The following is a 20,617-nucleotide window of genomic DNA, read 5'->3' on the forward strand; positions in this document are numbered from 1 at the left end:
AACGACTGTCAGAAAGCGGCTTAAAGATGATCTGTAAAACATAATGTATGCAACATATTGATTATAGAACCAGTGTTTTTCAACCTTTTTTGAGACAAGGCACATTTTTTGCGTAATAAAAATCTGAAGGCACACAACCAGCAGAAATCGTTAAAAAATGAAACTCAGTCTACAGTAAAAAGTTGTCGTCGCAATTGTTGGATATGACTTTAAAGCATAACCAAGCATGCAACACTATAGCTCTTGTCTCAAAGTAGGTGTACTGTCACCACCTGTCACATTACACCTTGACTTATTCTGAGTTTTTTGCTGTTTTCCTGTGTGTAGTGTTTTAGTTCTTGTCTTGTGCTCCTATTTTGGTGGCTGTTCCTCCTTTTTTGGTATTTTCCTGTAGCAATTTCATGTCTTCTTTCCCTCATCTAGTTTGTCTTAGCAATCAAGACTGTATAAGGTGTTTTTATCCTTCTTTGTGGGGACATTGTTCATTGTCATGTCATGTTCGGATATACTTTGTGAACGCCGTTTTTGCTCCACAGTAAGTCTTTGCTGTTGTCCAGCATTCTGTTTTTGTTTACTTTGTAGCCAGTTCAGTTTTAGTTTTGTTCTGCATAGCCTTCCCTATGCTTCAATGCCTTTTCTTAGGGGCACTCACCTTTAGTTTTTTTTTTTGGTTTGTAGCTCACCGGTGTCACAATGTAGACAAATGCCATTGGTGGATCTACACCTAACATCCACTGTACTGATACCAAGTACAGGAGCGTATCTAGTCTATACTACTATGATAACGTCGATCATTTTTGGCATCACAACATCTTCTTTCGTTTTTTTTTTAAATTGTTTTGTGTATATTATGTTTATAAACTCCAGAAATATGTCTCTAGACCCAAAATTGTGGTATCATCCAAAACTAATGTAAAACATCCAAACAACAGAAGGATAAATGATTATGACATTTTAACAGAAATGTAGATAGCACATGTTAAAAGAGAAGGTAAGCAGATATTAAAGGGTAACATTATCACAATGTCAGAAGGGTTAAACTTAAAACCAATAAAAATCAGTTCCCAGTGGCTTATTTTATTTTTCGAAGTTTTTTTCAAAATTTTACCCATCACGCAATATCCCGAAAAACGGCTTTAAAGTGCCTGATTTTAACCATCGTTATATCCACCCGTCCATTTTCCTGTGACGTCACAGCGTGACATTTCCGCAAACAAAGATGGCCGATAGCACAGAAAGGTATAGCATTGTAGTTTGGATTCAGACTCGGATTTCAGCGGCGCAAGCGATTCAACATATTACGCATGAATTGAAACAGATGGTTGGAGTGTGGAGGCAGATAGCGAAAACGAAATTGAAGAAGAAACTGAAGCTATTGAGCAATATCACGACGGACAGCGGAATGAGAGGAAGCAAGGACAAATTTGGCGATCGCCTTCCAACCAACGATTGGTATGTGTTTGTTTGGTATTAAATGTTGGTGGAGGGAAAGGATGGATGCAAATATAGCTACAAATGAGGCATAATGATGGAACATGTACATACAGCTAGCTTGAATAGCATGTTAGCATCAATTAGCTGGCAGTCATGCACATAAGTCAATAACATCAACAAAACTCACTTTTGTGATTTTGTTGACTTTATCGTTGGAAATGCATCTGCTGTGAGTGTCGCAGGATATCCACACATCTCTGTGCCATCTCTGTCGTAGCATCGCTATCGTCGGTAAACTGTGCGAGGGGACTTTCGCATCTTTTGACCACTGGTGCGGTGCAACTTGAATCCATCGATTAGTATGTGTTTGTTTGGCATTAAATGTGGGTGGTGGGAAAGGCTGGATGCAAACATAGCTACAAATGAGGCATAATGATGCAATATGTACATACAGCTAGCCTAAATAGCATGTTAGCATCGATTAGCATGCCGTGACCATTGATATGTCTGATTAGCGCACTCCATGTAAGTCAACTTGAATCCGTCCCTGATCGTGTTGTTACACCCTCCGACAACACACCGACGAGGCATGATGTCTCCAAGGTACGGAAAACAGTCGAAAAAACGCAAAATAACAGAGATGATTTGACTTGGTGTGTGTAATGTGTTTGAGAAAATGGCGGCTTGCTTCCTGTTGTGACGTCACGGGTGAAAGGTCATTGCTCCGACAGCGAACATTTGAAAGGTGTTTCAATCGCCAAATTCACCCTTTTAGAGTTCGGAAATCGGTTAAAGAAACATATGGTCTTTTTTCTGCAACATCAAGGTATATATTGACGCTTACATAGGTCTGGTGATAATGCTCCCCTTTTAACAGTAAATGAACAAGTACATTAATAATCAATTTTCTACCCTTTGTCCTTAATAATGTTGTCAAAATAATTGAATGGTAAATGACACAATATTTTACTGCATATGTCAGCAGTTAAATTAGGAGCCTTTTTTTGTTTACTTACTAATAAAAGACAAGTTGTCTACTATGTTCACTTTTTTATATGAGGCCAAACTTGCAATAAGAAACAGATATTTGATGAAATCAAATATTTTTTTTAACATAAAGCCAATAATGCCATTGTGACAAGTCTCCAGCCGTCATCTTGAGGGTTGCAGTGACCATCGATGCAAAACGCATTGTAGCAGGTTTGACTCTTGTTTATTGTTTCAATAAACATGTTTTGGCTCCAGTCGGTCGCACCAATTTCTAGCCCGACCTCCTTTCCTGCTCGTCTCGGCGCGCCTATCGGTGGCCGGTAGCTCCGTCTTCCGCCGGGGCTCATCTTCCTTTGGGTCATTCTCGTCGCCTTCGTCGTCTTTGTTGTCCGACATTTCCTCTCCTACTTCTGCCACGATTGCTCCTGCTTCTCCCCTTTTATGCTGCAGCAGAAGATGCAGGGATTGAGAGCAGGTGTGTCGTTTACGCACCTGACTCTGATGGCTGCAGTGTCGCTACAGGCGTGCACCGCCTCTCCGCTCCGCTGCATGCTCCGCCTCCTGGCCGCCATTTTGGGCAGGGCCGCTGTTTGTCCTAGCCTGCTGTCGGCTCGTCGGCTCCGTCTCTCCACAGCCATTTTTTGTGGTCCCCTTTGTTTAGAAAAGTACTGAAAAGTATCAAAATAATTTTGGTATCGGGACAACACTAATGCTGATTCACCATTTCAATGTAATTAGCAAACATTTCTGCGACTCAAAGTTGTAGAAGATGGAGGGAGAACGAGGAAAAGAGATGCAGGAATAGCAAGAGAGAGGCATGGGCAAGGGAGGGGAAACAAAACAAAGCGGTAATGCTGATTCCCCTCTGAAGTGTCTTTTGTCCGTGGGTGAAGTGAAGAGGGGAGAAAGCTCCTTCATGGCCGAGCTTTAGCAGCCGGTCCAAGATTGATTTCTGCATTCACCGGAGGGGGAAAAGGGGAGCGTTCATGAGGAGCATGCAGAATATATCCTCTCCCTCCGTCTCTTTCTCTCCCTCGTTTTTTTTTTTTCACGGGCCCATTCAGCTTCAACACTGCTAAGCTGTTTGCTTTGCCAGCCTGTTTTCTCACATTTAAGCTCTCCTGCTCGATTTACGGGCGAGTTTGACCAGTAAATTTTGCACCGGATTAAATGTTTGGTGAGGTGACGGTGCATCAAAAGTTCACGCGGCGAGGGGAAATTTTGCCCTTTTTGTCGCCTCGGAGAATGGACAGAAAGTGACAGGGGAGGTTGAGGATGATTTTTCAATTAGGAATTTAACGTGGCAGGTTCCTCCTCACTTTCGCTGTCAGACATGTTGGGATTTAGTAAGTCTTTAGAATGGGAAAACATTACTCTTCTTCTTTATGGGTGTATGTCTTACCTCATATAAAGTGTCGGGCTATATTTAGAGCCAAAGACAAGACATCTAAGAGGACTGTGAGATACAGTCTGGTGTGCTGTGGGAGATTATCTAGCTCACCTATTTGGGTTAAAGATATTTTTTGCAAATCAGCAATTATAGTCTGCAAATCAATCAATCAATCAATGTTTATTTATATAGCCCTAAATCACAAGTGTCTCAAAGGGCTGCACAAGCCACAACGACATCCTTGGTTCAGAGCCCGCATAAGGGCAAGGAAAAACTCACAACCCAGTGGGATGTCAATATGAATGACTATCAGAAACCTTGGAGAGGACCGCAGATGTGGGTGATGCCCCCACCCCCACCCCCTCTAGGGGGAGAGTGGATGCAAAGGACGTCAATGGGTCTAGCATAATATTGTGAAAGTCCAGTCCATAGTGGATCTAACATAATAGTGAGAGTCCAGTCCATGGTGGGGCCAGCAGGAGACCATCTCGAGCGGAGACGGGTCAGCAACGCAGAGTGGACCCCAACGTGAGCGGTCCACCCCAGGTCCCGACTCTGGACAGCCAGCACTACATCCATTGCCACCGGACCTGTGCCTCCCCGGTCCCCTCCACGAGGGATAAAAGAAACGGCAGATCAACTGGTCAAAAAGGGGGGTCTATTTAAAGGCTAGAGTATACAAATTAGTTTTAAGATGGGACTTAAATGCTTCTAACTGTTACCGGGAGGGCATTCCAGAGTACTGGAGCCCGAATAGAAAACGCTCTATAGCCCGCAGACTTTTTTGGGGCTCTGGGAATGACTAATAAGCCGGAGTTCTTTGAACGCAGATTTCTGGCCGGGACATATGGTACAATACAATCGGCAAGATAGGCTGGAGCTAAACCGTGCAGTATTTTATACGTAAGTAGTAAAATCATAGTCACATCTAAAGTGCACAGGAAGCCAGTGCAGGTGAGCCAGTACAGGCGTAATGTGATCAAACTTTCTTGTTCTTGTCAAAAGTCTAGCAGCCGCATTTTATACCAACTGTAATCGTTTAATGCTAGACATGGGGAGACCCGAAAATAAAAATAATAATAACAACAATAAATGATGTGTTGTTGTTGTTGAGTGTCGGTGCTGTCTAGAGCGCTGCAGAGTAACCGTGTAATACTCTTCCATATCAGTAGGTGGCAGCCTGTAGCTAATTGCTTTGTAGATTTCGGAAACAGCGGGAGGCTGGGTGAAGGTAAAAAGGCATCCAATGCTTAAACCAAAAATAAACAAAAGGTGAGTGCCCCTAAGAAAAGGCATTGAAGCTTAGGGAAGGCTATGCAGAACTGAACTAAAACTGAACTGGCTACAAAGTAAACAAACACAGAATGCTGGACGACAGCAAAGACTTACTGCGGAGCAAAGATGGCGTCCGCAAAGTATGAGCAAACATGACATTACAATCAACAATGTACCTACAGAGAAGGATAAAAGCAACTGATATAGTCTTGATTGCTAAAACAAAGCAGATGCGGGAAATATAGCTACAAAGGAAGACATGAAACTGCTACAGGAAAATACCCAAAAAAAGAGAAAAAGCCACCAAAATAGGAGCGCAAGACAAGAACTAAAATACGACACACAGGAAAACAGCGAAAAACTCCAAATAAGTCAGGGTGTGATGTGACAGGTGGTGACAGTACACCTACTTTGAGACAAGAGCTATATTGATGCATGCTTGGTTATGCTTTAAAGTCATATCCAATAACGACTTTTTACTGTCAACTGAGTCCCGTTATGTTAATGATTTCTGCTTTTTTTCAAGGCAAAAAAATGTGCCTTGGCTCAAAAAAGGTTGAACAACACTGGTGTAGGGTGTGTAGACTATTGTGAATGAAGTTGTGTATTTGTCTGGTTGTTGTGCGCCTCTTTGGAGCACATTTTTCCCACACTGCCAGCATCACTCCTGTGGGCTCCTCCTGTTTAAGAGGCCGAGCCAGAAGAGACCTCTCTTTTCTTCTCTCAGTCTCTTGGCCCGGTTCTGCTCTGTTCCGTTCTGCCCTCATTTGTCGACCGTTGACTGGATTCCAGCGAGCCAGAGCGAAAATATACAGTCGCGATCAAAAGTTTACATACACTTGTAAAGAACATAATGTCATGGCTGTCTTGAGTTTGCAATCATTTCTACAACTGTTATTTTTTTGTGATAGAGTGATTGGAGCACATTACTTGTTAGTCACAAAAAAACATTCATGAAATTTTGGTTCTTTCATGGATTTATTATGGGTCTACTGAAAATGTGAGCAAATCTGCTAGGTCAAAAATATACATACAGCAATGTTAATATTTGCTTACATGTCCCTTGGGAAGTTTCACTGCAATAAGGCGCTTTTGGTAGCCATCCACAAGCTTCTGGTTGAATTTTTAACCACTCCTCTTTTTGACAAAATCGGAACAGTTCAGCTAAATTTGTTGGTTTTCTGTCGTGGACTTGTTTCTTCAGCATTGTCAACACGTTTAAGTCAGGACTTTGGGAAGGTCATTCTTGAACCTTCATTCTAGCATAATTCAGCCATTCCTATACCACTTTTGATGTGTGTTTGGGGTCATTGTCCTGTTGGAACACCCAACTGCGTCCAAGACCCAACCTCTGGGTTGATGATTTTAGGTTGTCCTGAAGAATTTGAAAGTAATCCTCCTTTTTCATTGTCTCATTTAAATCACCAGTTCCATTGGCAGTAAAACAAGCCCAGAGCATAATACTACCACCACCATGCTTGCCGGTGGGTTTGGTGTTCCTGGGATTAAATTCCTTACCTTTTCTCCTTCAAACATATTTCTGGGTATTTTGGCCAAACCGCTCAATTTTTGTTACATCTGACATCACATGGACAAAGATAAGATCTTCTGGACGAATGTTCTGTGGTCAGATGAAACAAAAATGGAGCTGTTTGGCCAGAATCAGAATTATGTAACCAAATATTAAAATGGCTGTATGTATACTTTTGACCAGGGGTCTCAAACTTACTTTACCTGGGGGCCACTGGATGCAGAGTCTGGGTGAGGCTGGGCCGCAAGAAAATATTTCTTAGAACATTTTTTTGCATACGCCCTAGCATGTGTAGTTGTATAATGACGTTTCACACTGTAACCCTCGTATTTTGTATTTTATTTTGTGTTTCTCTACGCAAATACGACATTTCGGGGTGCTCAACAAAGAAATATTGCATCTCCTACTTTTCCTGGAATTGTCTTTGCTCAACACTAACCTTTCTCTTCCCTGCAGGCTTTGAAAAAGACATGTTTGTGGTTGAGGAATATATTTGTATTTCGCTGACGCACGGAGAATAATGTTATTTCTGAAATGTGTGTCGTTCCGCTTTTTCTCCCTACAGCAAGACGGCGGTCGCCGAATAAAAGCCAGGAAAGTACCGGGATAGCAGACGCAAAAAAACTGACGGCTCCCGGAGTGTTATCCGGCGTCATTTAGAAATATATGTAGTGTTCATCGTGTGAGGCAATGCAAATTAAACAATGAAAAAAAATAAAATAACGGTTTGAATTGGTCCAGGTTATCGGGGACTGTTATTACGTAAGAAAACCCTCGTCTCCATGGCAACGTCTCTGTCGCGTTCACTCATTTGCCGCTTTTCCACTAACGCAGGGGTAGGCAACCCAGAACGTTGAAAGAGCCATTTTGGACCCAATTAACACAACGCTGTCAAGCGGCATTCATATAAAACTCGCAGGCCGCACTAAAATTAAACTTTCATATTAAGGTGGAGGCCACAAAATAAGTGAAGTGAAGTCAATTATATTTATATAGCGCTTTTCTCTAGTGACTCAAAGCGCTTTACATGGTGAAACCCAATATCTGTTACATTTAAACCAGTATGGGAAGCACTGGGAGCAGGTGGGTAAAGTGTCTTGCTCAAGGACACAACGGCAGTGACTAGGATGGCAGCAGCGGGAATCGAACCTGCAACCCTCAAGTTGCTGGCACGGCCACTCTACCAACCGAGCTATATCGCTCGCGGGTACAATTGGCCCGCGGGCTGTGTGTCTGAGACCCCTGCTTTTGACCCAGCAGATTTGGTCACATTTTCAGTAGACCCATAATAAATAAAAAAAAGAACCAAACTTCATGAATGTTTTTTGTGGCCGACAAGTATGTGCTACAATCACTCTATCACAAACAAATAAGAGTTGTAGAAAGTATTGGAAACTCAAGACAGCCATGCCATTATGTTCTTTACAAGTGTATGTAAACTTTTGACCAAGACTGTATGTTACTCGCCACCGCCAGGCTCTTTTTTTCTTAAGTTTTTTCTCGAGACCTGGAGTACAATTTAGCGACAAGGGGAAAAATAAGTCACCGCTAATAGAATGCTCTGTGTTACTGATAGGTTGAATGCCCTCTACACACAGTATATATTTGGACTGTAACACTGGTTAATGCGTTACATGGGTGGTTTGGACTTCCGGACCATAGGGGGAAATGGTCTATATTCGATCTTTTTCATATATAAAGCGCACCGGATTATTTGGCGCATTAAAAGTATTTTTTTTTTTTTTCTAAATGTAAAATACTTCCTTGTGGTTGACATAACATGTAATGGTGGTTCTTTGGTAGAAATGTTGCATATATTTATTTTTTACAGATAATTTTCAAGCCGCTTTCTGTCAGTCGCTTCCGGATGCGCCGTTTTGTGGGCGGTCTTATTCATGTGGCTTACCTTCGGCAGCGTCTTCTCCCCGTCATCTTTATTGTAGCGGTGTAGCGTGCAAGGACGGGCGTGGAAGAAGTGTCAAAAGATGGAGCCAACTGTATTAATGACATTCAGACTTTACTTCAATCGATAACGGAGCAGCATCTCCTCATCCGGACACAACAACACAGGAAATATGTCCCATGAAAAACCGTCCGACCGGAACTCTAATAACTAAAGTTCCTTGGGTGAATAATGTAAACTCACTACACTGGTATAGTTTAGCTCTTTCATGGCGAGTTTACTGACAGATATAAGTAAGAACTTTACACTACTTTATATTAGAAATGGAAACATTGGAGGATGAATGTCCCATAACAAGAAGACAGACAAAAAGCTTATCGACGTCAAAGGCAGATGCTTGCAATTTTTCAGGATTTATGCAGATCCCAAATTCAGATCAGCAGATACCAGAAGGTAAGAAAAGTTGCTTTTGAATAATATTGCAGAAAAAAAAATAGATCATGTCTTACCTTATAGACACACAATAATAATACTCGTACGTTTAATGCGCCGACAATCCATCAAGCGGTGCGGCTTCATAGCCTACCAAAGTCGGACTAAAACATTTTGATAGATTTTTGAGCGGCGTGTGTAATGTTTATATTTTCAATGGCACATGTAAAATGTCGGTGTTGTTCACTTGAGTTATAATGCCATCATAGTGCAGTCTGCCATCTACTGGTCACACTTGTCGTTACACCATGTACCAAATAAAATAGCTTCGAAGTCGGGGAGCAAAACCAGAATTATTCCTTACATCAGGCACACCAGGTTATAAGGCGCAGTTTTGGAGAAAAAAATAATTTTAAGTGTGTGTTATAGTCCGTAAAAAAAAACGTAATACTTTAATCATGACACATTTGGCGAGGAATGTTTTAAAGCATTGCTTGCAGTGTGGCACTTCTGAGTTCAAAGCGTCACCTTAACGATAGTTTTGAAGCTCAAATACCTTCATATTGCGCTTCACGCACCCTTTTTAATATGTAGTAAAACTGCCTTTTCCAGCCATTTTCCCTCCTTTTCGCTGATTCTCCTTGTGCATTCTGCTGAGTGTGCGGGCGCTGACACACTCAACATGCTCCTTTGGTCTGTGCGTCACCGGCTCACCACCATGGCAGCATGCGAATGAAAAACAGTACCGGTATTTTTAAAGGCAGTTTAGTACCGTTTTGATACAGATACAGTGTTTCCCACAGGTCAGGCATCTATTTGTGGTGGTGTGGTCCGGCGGCGGGGGGTGGGTGGTGGGTGGTGGGTCGGGGAGGAAGGGTGGCAGCGTGTCAGCAGCGGCCACGGCGATGACCAACAATTACAACACTTTATGTACATATTTATATACATATTTATATAATATGTAACTACAAGCTCCATTCACAGACAGAGTCCCATTGCTTTTATGAGCGGTCGAGCGAATCAAAAGCCGAAAAAAAAAAAATAATAATACATTTTTTATTCATTTTTTATTTTCTGTTTTATTTTTTAATTTGTGGCGGCCGTAATTCTTTCGTGGCGGGCCGCCACAAATAAATGAATGTGTGGTAAACCCTGATATATATATATATATATATATATGTATGTATGTATATGTATGAATATGTATATATACATATATATGTATGTATATGTATATATACATATATATATATATATATATATGTATATATATATATATATATATATATATATATATATATATATATATATATATATATATGTTTTCTTTATTCGCATGACTATTTACATTTTAGATTGTCACTGAAAGCATCAAAACTATGACACCTGTGAAGTGAAAAACATTTCCGGTGACTACCTTTTGAAGCTCATCGTGAGAACGCCAAGAGTGTGCAAAGCAGAAATCAGAACAAAGGGTGGCTATTTTGAAGAAACTAGAATACAAAACATGTTTTCAATTATGTCACTTTTTTTTCGTTAGGTACATAAATCCACATGTGTTCTATCATAGTTTTTATGCCTTCAGTCACAATAATAATGTAAATAGTCATGAAAATAAAGAAAACGCATCAAGTGAGACTGCGATGAGGTGGCGACGTGTCCAGGGTGTACGCCACCTTCCGGCCAAATGCAGCTGAGATAGGCTCCAGCACCCCCAGCGACCCCAGAAAGGGACATGGCATCAAGTGTGTGTCCAAACTTTTGGCCTGTACTATATATATATATATATATATATATATATATATATATATATATATATATATATATATGTATAAGCACAATATCCAAATAATTAGAGGGAGGGTAAGAGGACGGCAAATTTGTTTGCAATGCAGTCTGCTGAAAATGATGGAAAGTCCCACTCTATACAACAACTGACGCTGTGGTCATAGTTGGAATTGCCACAAAACACATTTTACGATATCCAACACTCTACTACCATCTGTCGGCTAAAGTGGATAGTGCACCCCCCCAATTTGTGACGTTTCTTGTGTCAGGTAAACCATGACGAATGGGGCCATATAAATACCCACCATATTATAAATCCAGGATATGTCCTTTACAGCGAGTGAGGAAACCGATATGGTGATGAACATTGCAGCATTGAAGTCAATCTAGAAAGTCAGTGGCAGATATAGAGTTGGGGTTCAATGTGGGGGGTACAATCGCCAAGAAGGAGGAATAACAGTGAGATGCCATAGAGCTGAGTGAGAAAAAATCATAAAAGGGAGAACGTTAATCGGGATTAGGTTTGAGTGTACTGTAGATAACCACAACAACCAGGGAATGGGGCCAGAGAGCTTAGGACCTCGATCAGGGGTGTCAAACTCATTTTAGATCAGGAGCCAAAAGGAGAAAAATTAACTCCCAAAAGGCCCGGACTGGTAAAATCACGGCGCGATAACTTAAAAATAAAGACAACTCCCGATTGTTTTCTTTGTTAAAAAATATAACAAGCACATTCTGAAATTGGACAAATCATAATGTTGTTGTGTTTTTTTTTTACACTTACATGTTACGGTTAGTAGTATTCTCTCTTTATTTGTCGTTATTTATACTTGCGTAATAAATTATCTGATAATGTTCATCATTCGACTCATTGGTGTTAATTTTTTGAATCTATCGAGATAAAAAAAATAATATTAAAATCAAATTACAGGATGTTGTTTATGGGGTTTGCTATTTTTTCTAGACTGGTGCATGTGCTTTATTTTTTTTTTACATTTGTAGCATCATGTACAAAGATACACATAATTGCTATTGCGCCATCTATTGGACACATTTACAACAGTAGTTTCTTTCATTCAAAAATTTTGGCTGATTTTTATACATAGCAAACTCAAACCACGGGCCGGATAAAAGCTTTCCACGGGCCTGATCCGGCCCACGGGACGTACCTACCCCTGACTGTCAGGACTTTGACTATGGGATAGTTTGTTTTCCCAACGCAAAGGAAAGTTGGCACGAGCGAGACGTGAATGTAAGTACATTTTTATTTAATACTCTAATAAACTACAAAAAGGCAAACAAATGGCGCGCACAATGGCGGAGAACAAACTTGACTACTGAAAACAAATGACTAGCACAAAGGCATGACTAAGGACAAAAGAAAAAAAGACACAAACTGTGGCATAAAACAAACCAAAAAACTTACGTGGCATGGACAGTATAATAAACAGCATGGCATGGCATGAAGGCAGTTGAGGAATATGAAAAGTCGCCAGCCTGACCACCTGGCAACTACAGGTTTAAATAATGAACATGATCATTACAAACAGGTGTGAGAACTGAGGACAGGGGTGTGACATGAGGGCAAGTTGAAAATTAATGAGTTGGCATTGTAACAAAGAAAACAAGGAAGTGCAGGAACAGGAACTGAGTGTCCAAAAAACAAAACCAAACATGACAAAAACAAAACCTGATCCCATTTTAAATGAATGAACAGTAAGGGTTGACATGTATGTGGTCTTGATATTTTTTTTTTCTATCAATAATTGCAATGCCTCCGCCCAGTTCTTTAGAGTGAAGTTTGCATTATAAAGCGAATTCAAGAGGTGGGGCCTGATTCAATGAAAATTACTCCAGATGATTGAGCCACGTTTCAGTGATGCGGTTGAGTATGATGACAAGTTTTGAGAGAATGAGGACAGTGGCTCCTGGAAAACATACCATTATGATTTTGGAGAAGCAGATTGTCTAATAGTGGAGTCTCCAACTATTGCAGTGGTTTGGCGGATAGAGAAGGCAAGGAATTTCTGCTGGAAAGGGCAAAGAGGGTGCTGTTGGAGCTCCGAAGGACGGTGGTGTAGCAGATGGACGGTTGCAAACGAAGGGAAACAGGGCAGTGTGAAACTCAGGATGGAAAAGTGACAATCTCTGAGCAAAGCAGGGCGACACTGGAGAAGAAACTGTTGTGATAATTTGTGTATCTTTTTTTTTGTCCTGTCCAGCTTCTCAGGCAAATCAAATAGTTGATGGAGATGCCCATATCAGATTCTTGTTGCCTTAGTTGTATTTGAGTTTATTCAATGTATCAATATTATTATTTCATCCCCCGGTGATAATATGAACATGACAATCATACTTTAAGGGGAACATTGTCACAATTTCAGAAGGGTTAAAACCAATAAAAATCAGTTCCCAGTGGCTTAATTTATTTTTTTTAAGTTGTTTTCAAAATTTTACCCATCCCGGAATATCCCTAAAAAAAAGCTTTAAAGTGCCTGATTTTCGCTATCTGTGAAGCCATCGTCCATTTTCCTGTGACGTCATCCAGTGATGCCAATACGGATAGCACAGCAAGATATAGCGACATTAGCTCGGATTCAGACTCGGATATCAGCGGCTTAAGCGATTCAACAGATTACGCATGTATTGAAATGGATGGTTGGAGTATGGAGGCAGATAGCGAAAACAAAATTGAAGAAGAAACTGAGGATATTGAGCGAATAGCTATTGATGCTATTCGGCCATGTTTGCCTTAGCATCGCCGGTAAAATGTGCAGACCAACAATCGGAAGTTTCGCATCTTGTGACACTGAATCAACTAAAATCCGTCGATTGGTAAGTGTTTGTTTGGCATTAAATGTGGGTGGAGGGAAACGCTGGATGTAAATACAGTTTCAAATGTACATACAGCTAGCCTAAATAGCATGTTAGCATCGATTAGCTGGCAGTCATGCCGCGACCAAATATGTCTGATTAGCACATAAGTCAACAACATCAACAAAACTCACATTTGTGATTTAGTTGACTTTATTGTTGGAAATGCATCTGCAGGTTATCCATACATCTCTGTGCCATGTCTGCCTTAGCATCGGCGGTAAAATGTGCAGACACTCCGGCACATTCGATGGGGGTCTGGCGGCAGATTTGGAAATGCATCTGCTTTGAGTGTCGCAGGGTATCCACACAATCTTGCCATCTCTGTAGTAGCATAGCTTTCGTCGGTAAAGTGTGCGGAACAAACGACTGACCATTTCGTCGGCTTTCCCCACACCCTCGTATTTTGAACAAATTTCATCCAATTTCTTGCCACGTTCGCATCTTTGGGCCAGTGGTGCAACTTGAATCCCTCCTTGTTAGTGTTGTTACACCCTCCAACAACACACCGACGAGGCATGATGTCTCCAAGGTTCCAGAAAATAGTCGAACAAACGTAAAATAACAGAGCTGAGACGCGGTGTTTGTAAAGTGTTTGAGAAAATGCCGGCTTTATCACCTAGGTGACTTCACGTTCTGACGTCATCGCTCCGAGAGCGATAAATAGAAAGGCGTTTAATTCGGCAAACTTCACCTATTTAGAGTTCGGAAATCGGTTAAAAAAATATGTGGTCTTTTTTATGCAACATCAAGGTATATATTGACGCTTACATAGGTCTGGTGATAATGTTCCCCTTTAAGATACTAAAAATGCAGTGTATTTACTTTAATGGAGGTAATTAGTATTAGCTTATTGGAGCGGCTACATAATTAGCTGCTAGCCACTTTTTAGCCGGACAAGATCGGCGTTTGAGACCGGCATTTTAAGGCATTAATCGGTATTGGCCGATTACATACTTTTCCGCGTAAATCATACAGTCTGCACATTCCTGGTTTACACGTTTCACCTGAAAGGCCAAGTGTTTCCAAAAAGGAGACTTTAAAGATGGAAAAAGGTTTACAAGCTCTAGCTTCTCCTTGGTACTATCGCTTGCCCGCCAACGGCTGTCCTGCCCTTCACTTGTATGTATTTCATATGAAAAATGTCTACGCTACTCTCTGTATCAAACCAATGGTTCCTTGCTGAGAAATCCAATTATGAATAAATGTACAGTTACACCCTTACTTTGTATAGTTTGTCATTGTATGTACACATTGTCCACTGTAAGAGTCAGTTGATCAAAGTCAGCATTGCTAAAATGGACAAAAGCTCAATTTTCCACACTTTTCTTTTGTCTCTGCAGGTTGTGTACGTGACCGCAACATTCCCTTACTTCATGTTGCTGATTCTTCTGATCAGAGGAGTAACGTTGCCTGGAGCGTATGATGGCATCAAGTTTTACCTATACCCAGACATCTCGCGTCTCTCCGATCCTCAGGTAGGCTCGGAAACACTCATCTTATCGATCGCAACTGGACTGTTTGGTTGGTCTTGGAAGACGTTTGGCCTCTCATCCGAGTCGTGTTAATCAGATCACGCTCATAGACTTAGATCGGTCAGATTTAGTTTTAGACTTAAATTGGTCAGATCTAGTCATTGACTTAGATTGGTCAGATCTAGTCTTTGACTTAGATTGTTCAAATCTAGTATTAAATTTAGCTTGTTTAGATCTAATCTCAGATTTAGATTGGTCAGATCTAGTCTCAGATTTAGATTTTCAGATCTAGTCACAGACTTAGATTGGTCAGATCTAATCTCAGATTTAGATTGGTCCGATCTAATCTCAGACTTAGATTGGTCCGATCTAGTCTGAGACTTAGATTGGTCAGATCTAGTCTCAGACTTAGATTGGTCAGATCTGGTCTCAGATTTAGATTGTCAGGCTGGCGAATGGTGTCAAAACCCCACATATTTATACTCCAAAACCAGGATAGTGTGCCTGGGCAAGGATGGTTTCACCCTATTGTAGTGAGAAAAACAACTGTAACCTCATTAGCATTGAGGTCTCGTGTGGCAGAACGATGGCTGTAGATCGACTACTACCAGTCCAAAACAGTCGGAATCCCCCGCGTAAGCATTCCATTCAGTTGTAAACAAATGGCACAGATGGCATTCTGGTCATCTTCTGGGACCAGAATGTTTGTAACTCCTGTTATTTGTTGGAGGCTGAATTGCAGAGTCTTTTAGGAATTGTTGAAAGGACATTCTCTGTTCAGGGATGCCTTTTCAACCTTGACATTAATGGCTTCCCCCAACTGTCTTTCGTACCGTCCTCCCAGACCAGAATCTGTACATGTTTGTCCTCAAGGTAGTGCTGTTCCTCCCTGAGGTGCAGGTAGACAGCTGAGTCTTGGTCTGAAGAGTTTGCCCGTCTATGCTGTGTCATGTGTTGGCTTACTGGTTGTTTTGTTTCCCCAATATATGAATCAGTGCATTCATCATTACACTGGATAGCATACACCAAATTGTTTTTGTGGGTGTGGAGTGTCCGGTCTTTAGGATGCACCAGTCTCTGTCTCAGGGTGTTGCCTGGTTTGAAGTGTCCTGGGATGTTGTGTTGGTTAAAAATTCTTCTGAGTTTCTCATGTGGAATGACAATCTTTTTACGTCTGTCACCTGTTTCCTCCTCATCCACTCTATTTTTGTTATTTCTGGAACAGGATGCACTTTTTACAAACGACCAACTGGGGTTACCACATGTTTTGAGAGCTTCTCTCAAATGTCTATGCTCTTTCTCTTTGGCCTGTGGGCTGGTAGGAACATTATCTGATAACACCCAGTTTGTGTTCCAGTGGGTGCTGTGAGTCAAAAAGTAGGTATTGATCACTATATGTGGGTTTTCAGTAAACCCTGACATGGAGGCCCCTTTTTTTTCCCAATGTGGACATCAAAGTCCATAAAGGAAAATTACTGTCTTTGACATCTTGACTGTCTTGCATGAACTTTATGATTTTTGTCCACTGAGTTAATGTGCTTGGTGAAAGCTTGCACTTCTAGGTTTCTGATTTTCACGCATGTGTCATCCGCATATCTGCACCAATGACTTGGTGCTGTTCCCTTAAAAGAGCTTAGAGCTTTCTTAAGAGAGGAAGGCTGTAACAGCACTAAGCAAGGAGGAAAACATCACAATCCTGCCAGCTGATAAGGAGAGATGCGCAGTAACAGAACTGACGACCAAAACCATTTGCTTAAACTCCTCAAAGACTCCAACACATATTGAGTACTCAAAAGTGGCCCCACAAGTGGCCCTGCGATGTGGTGGTGACTTGTCCATAGGTGTACCCCGCCTTCCGCCCAAATGAAGCTGAGATCAATCAATCAATCAATGTTTATTTATACAGCCCTAAATCACAAGTGTTTCAAAGGGCTGCACAAGCCACAATGAAATCCTCGGTTCAGATCCCACATCAGGGCAGAGATAGGCTCCAGAACTCCCCGCGACCCGGACAGGGACAAGCGGTAGCAATAGATGGATGGATGGACCCCACAAGTGGGTACGAGACAATAATTTATTGACTACTTACAAACTCTACCTAATTTAGAAGTCATCAACCAGGCATTGTAATACTGATCATAACTAAAAGAAACAATCCCTGGTATATAAGGGCTTCCAAAAAATACAGAAAGATGGAGCTCCCTTCAGACCCATTGTCAGCAGCATTACTTCTGTCCATCCATTTCCTACCACTTGTCCTTTTTGGGGTTGTGATACTGTGACATACACTATTGCTAAGTATGTGGCCAATATCTTAGCCGCTCCGGTTCTAAAAACTCCACATCATGTCCAAAACTCAAGTGACTTTGTAGCAAAGATCAGAGATCTAAAACTGGACAATTTGACGTCAGCTCCCTGTTCACCTGTAGTCCAACCAAGGATGCAGTAGAGACAGAATACAGGATAGATCCACACTAAACCCAGAACAGATTTACATTTTGATGGAAATTTGCCTCAACACTACTTACTTGGGAACATTTTACTGACAAAAACATGGTTGTTCCATGGGATCACCTGTATCTCCAATAGCAGCAAACCTTTACATGGAGGACATGGAAAATAAAGCTCTGATCTCTTTTAAGGGAACATCATCAAGTATTTGTTACCAGAGGTGGGTAGTAATGCGCTACATTTACTCCGTTACATCTACTTGAGTAACTTTTGGGATAAATTGTACTTCTAAGAGTAGTTTTTGTGCAACATACTTTTACTTTTACTTGAGTATATTTATAGAGAAGAAACACTACTTTTATTCCGCTCCATTTATCTGCAATCAGGTCGCTACTCGCTACTCTTTTTTTATCGATCTATTAATGCACGCTTTGTTTGTTTTGTTTTTGTCGGGCACGCATTCAAAGTAGAAACTACGCATGCTTGCGTTTCACCAATCACATGCAGTCACTAGTGACGTTGGGCCAATCAAACAGAGCCAGGCGGTCACGTGACCGTCACACGTAGAAACCGACATGTTGAAAAACTTATTGGGGTGTTACCATTTAGTGGTCAACTGTACGGAATATGTACTGTACTGTGCAATCTACTAATACAAGTTTCAATCAATCAACCAATCAATCAAAAGTGTAAAGGAAAAAAGACACTCTTTATTTCAACCGTACTTCCTGTCAAAAGCCTAAAGACTGATCGCACAGTTCCTGTCTTCACAATAAAAGTGCCGCTCCATCGCGCCTGCGCTAACAAAATAAGAGTCTCCGAAAGCCACCGCAAACAAACTAGCAAGCTACGGAGTTTGCCGCCAATGTATTTCTTGTAAAGTGTATAAAAACGAATATGGAAGCTGGACAAATAAGATGCCAAAAACCAACAAATTTCATGATGTATTAGACAGGAAGGAGGAACTGTTTTTCTCCTCCATTTGAAAACCGGGACGTTATCAGCACTATACTGTCTAATTCCAATCAAAGCAAGTCATCAGAATCAGGTAATACACCAACTTATATTCTTGTCTTCATTAAAGATAGGAATCTATATGTTAAACATGCATGTATATTCATTAAAACACCTTTAACATGTCAACAAAAATGGCAAAATAAATAAATATAAATTATATACTGTATATATAAAGGTATGCATATATATATATATATATATATATATATATATATATATATATATATATATATGATATGTGTGTATGTATATGTATATATATATATATATGTATATGATATGTGTGTATGTATATGTATATATATATATATATATGATATGTGTGCATGTATATGTATATATGAGGTAGATTACCTCGACTTGGTCATTTATTAAGTAATTGATTAACGTTGAAAAACTTATTGGGGTGTTACCATTTAGTGGTCAATTGTACGGAATATGTACTGTACTGCAATCTACTAATACAAGTCTCAATCAATCAATCAATCAATCAATGCCTACTGTGCCTATGGTTCTGTTAAGTTATTGTGGCTCAATTTGCCTTAATTTTTTTTTATTTTAATGTATTATTATTTGATATGTAATATTGTTTTAGTTTCTTAAGAAATATTCCTGGCTCTGAATTTGCTCATTGCTATTTTTATGTTTTTGTGCATTATTTGTTGCCGCAATCATTAAACGAACAGGTTACTCATCAGTTACTTAGTACTTGAGTAGTTTTTTCACAACATACTTTTTACTTTTACTCAAGTAAATATTTGAGTGACTACTCCTTACTTTTACTTGAGTAATACATTTCTAAAGTAACAGTACTCTTACTTGAGTACAATTTCTGGTTACTCTACCCACCTCTGTTTGTTACAGATATGTGGATGACACATGGGTGAAAATCAGAAACCAAGTAGTGAAAAACTTCACCGTGCACATTAACTCGATGAAAAAAAAAACATCAAGTTCACACGTGAGGATGTCAAAGACGGTAAGTTGTCTTTTTTGGACTGTGCTGTCCACACTGGAGAAAACTGGCCTCCACGTTCGGGTTTACTGAAAACCCACACACGCCGATCAATGACTACCTTTTGACTCACACCACTCACTGGAACACAAACTGGGCGTTATCAGAACCCTACAACACAGAGCTGATAATGTTCCTACCAACCCACAGGCCAAAGAGAAAGAGCATAGGCATTCGAGAGATCCCTCAAAACCTGTGGTTATAACCTGGTCATTTGTGAAAAGTGCATCCAGTTCCAGAACTAGCAAGAACAGTGTGGATGAGGAGGAAACAGGCGACGGACGCAAAAAGATTGTCATTCCACATGTATCAGGTCTATCTGAGAAACTCAGAAGATTTTTTAACCAACACAACATCCCAGTACACTTCAAACCAGGCAACACCCTAAGACAGAGACTGGTGCATCCTAAAGACCAGACACTCCACACCCACAAAAACAATCTGGTGTATGCTATCCAGTGTAATGATGAATGCTCTGATTCATATATTGGGTAAAGAAAACAACTACTAAGTCGATGCACAGCACAACATAGACGGGCAAACTCTTCAGGCCAAGACTCAGCTGTCTACCTGCACCTCAGGGAGAAACAGCACTCGTTTGAGAACAAAACTTTACAGATTTCGGACAGGGAGGATGGATGATACAAAAGAGGAATAAGGGAAAAGCCATCTATGTCAAGGTTGAAATAAACATCCCTGAACAGAGGTGGTGGTCTGTGACACCACCTATCCCCCACACACAACACTGTCCTTTCAACCATTCATAAAAGACTCTGCAATTTAGATTCCAAGAAATAACAAGATTTAGAAATATTTCGGTCACGGAAGTTGACCAGAATGCCCTTTGTTTACAACTGAATGGATTGCTAATGCAGGGTACTACTTTGGACTGGTAATTGTCGATCCAACACAATCGTTGATACCTCAATGCTAACGAGCGGAAATTACACTTTAAAGACTGTCGTTGGCTTTGACAGTAGGATTGCTCGTTTACATCAAAACTATTGTTTTTTTTCTCAATAGAATTATGACGTGTACAGGT

At 40.6% G+C, this 20,617-nt stretch overlaps 1 protein-coding gene across 1 annotated transcript in view; it reads left to right on the forward strand.

Moving 5' to 3' along the window:
• The window catches only part of slc6a11b (solute carrier family 6 member 11b), a 94,529-nt gene that overhangs the window by 23,021 nt on the left and 50,891 nt on the right, over positions 1 to 20,617 (forward strand). The window contains exon 7 of the mRNA XM_061888072.1: positions 14,961 to 15,095. Within this exon, the coding sequence (XP_061744056.1) occupies positions 14,961 to 15,095 (135 nt within the window). The remainder of the gene's footprint in view (positions 1 to 14,960; positions 15,096 to 20,617) is intronic.

Source organism: Nerophis ophidion, linkage group LG02 (genome assembly GCF_033978795.1).
Source record: "Nerophis ophidion isolate RoL-2023_Sa linkage group LG02, RoL_Noph_v1.0, whole genome shotgun sequence".
NCBI lineage: Eukaryota > Metazoa > Chordata > Actinopteri > Syngnathiformes > Syngnathidae > Nerophis > Nerophis ophidion.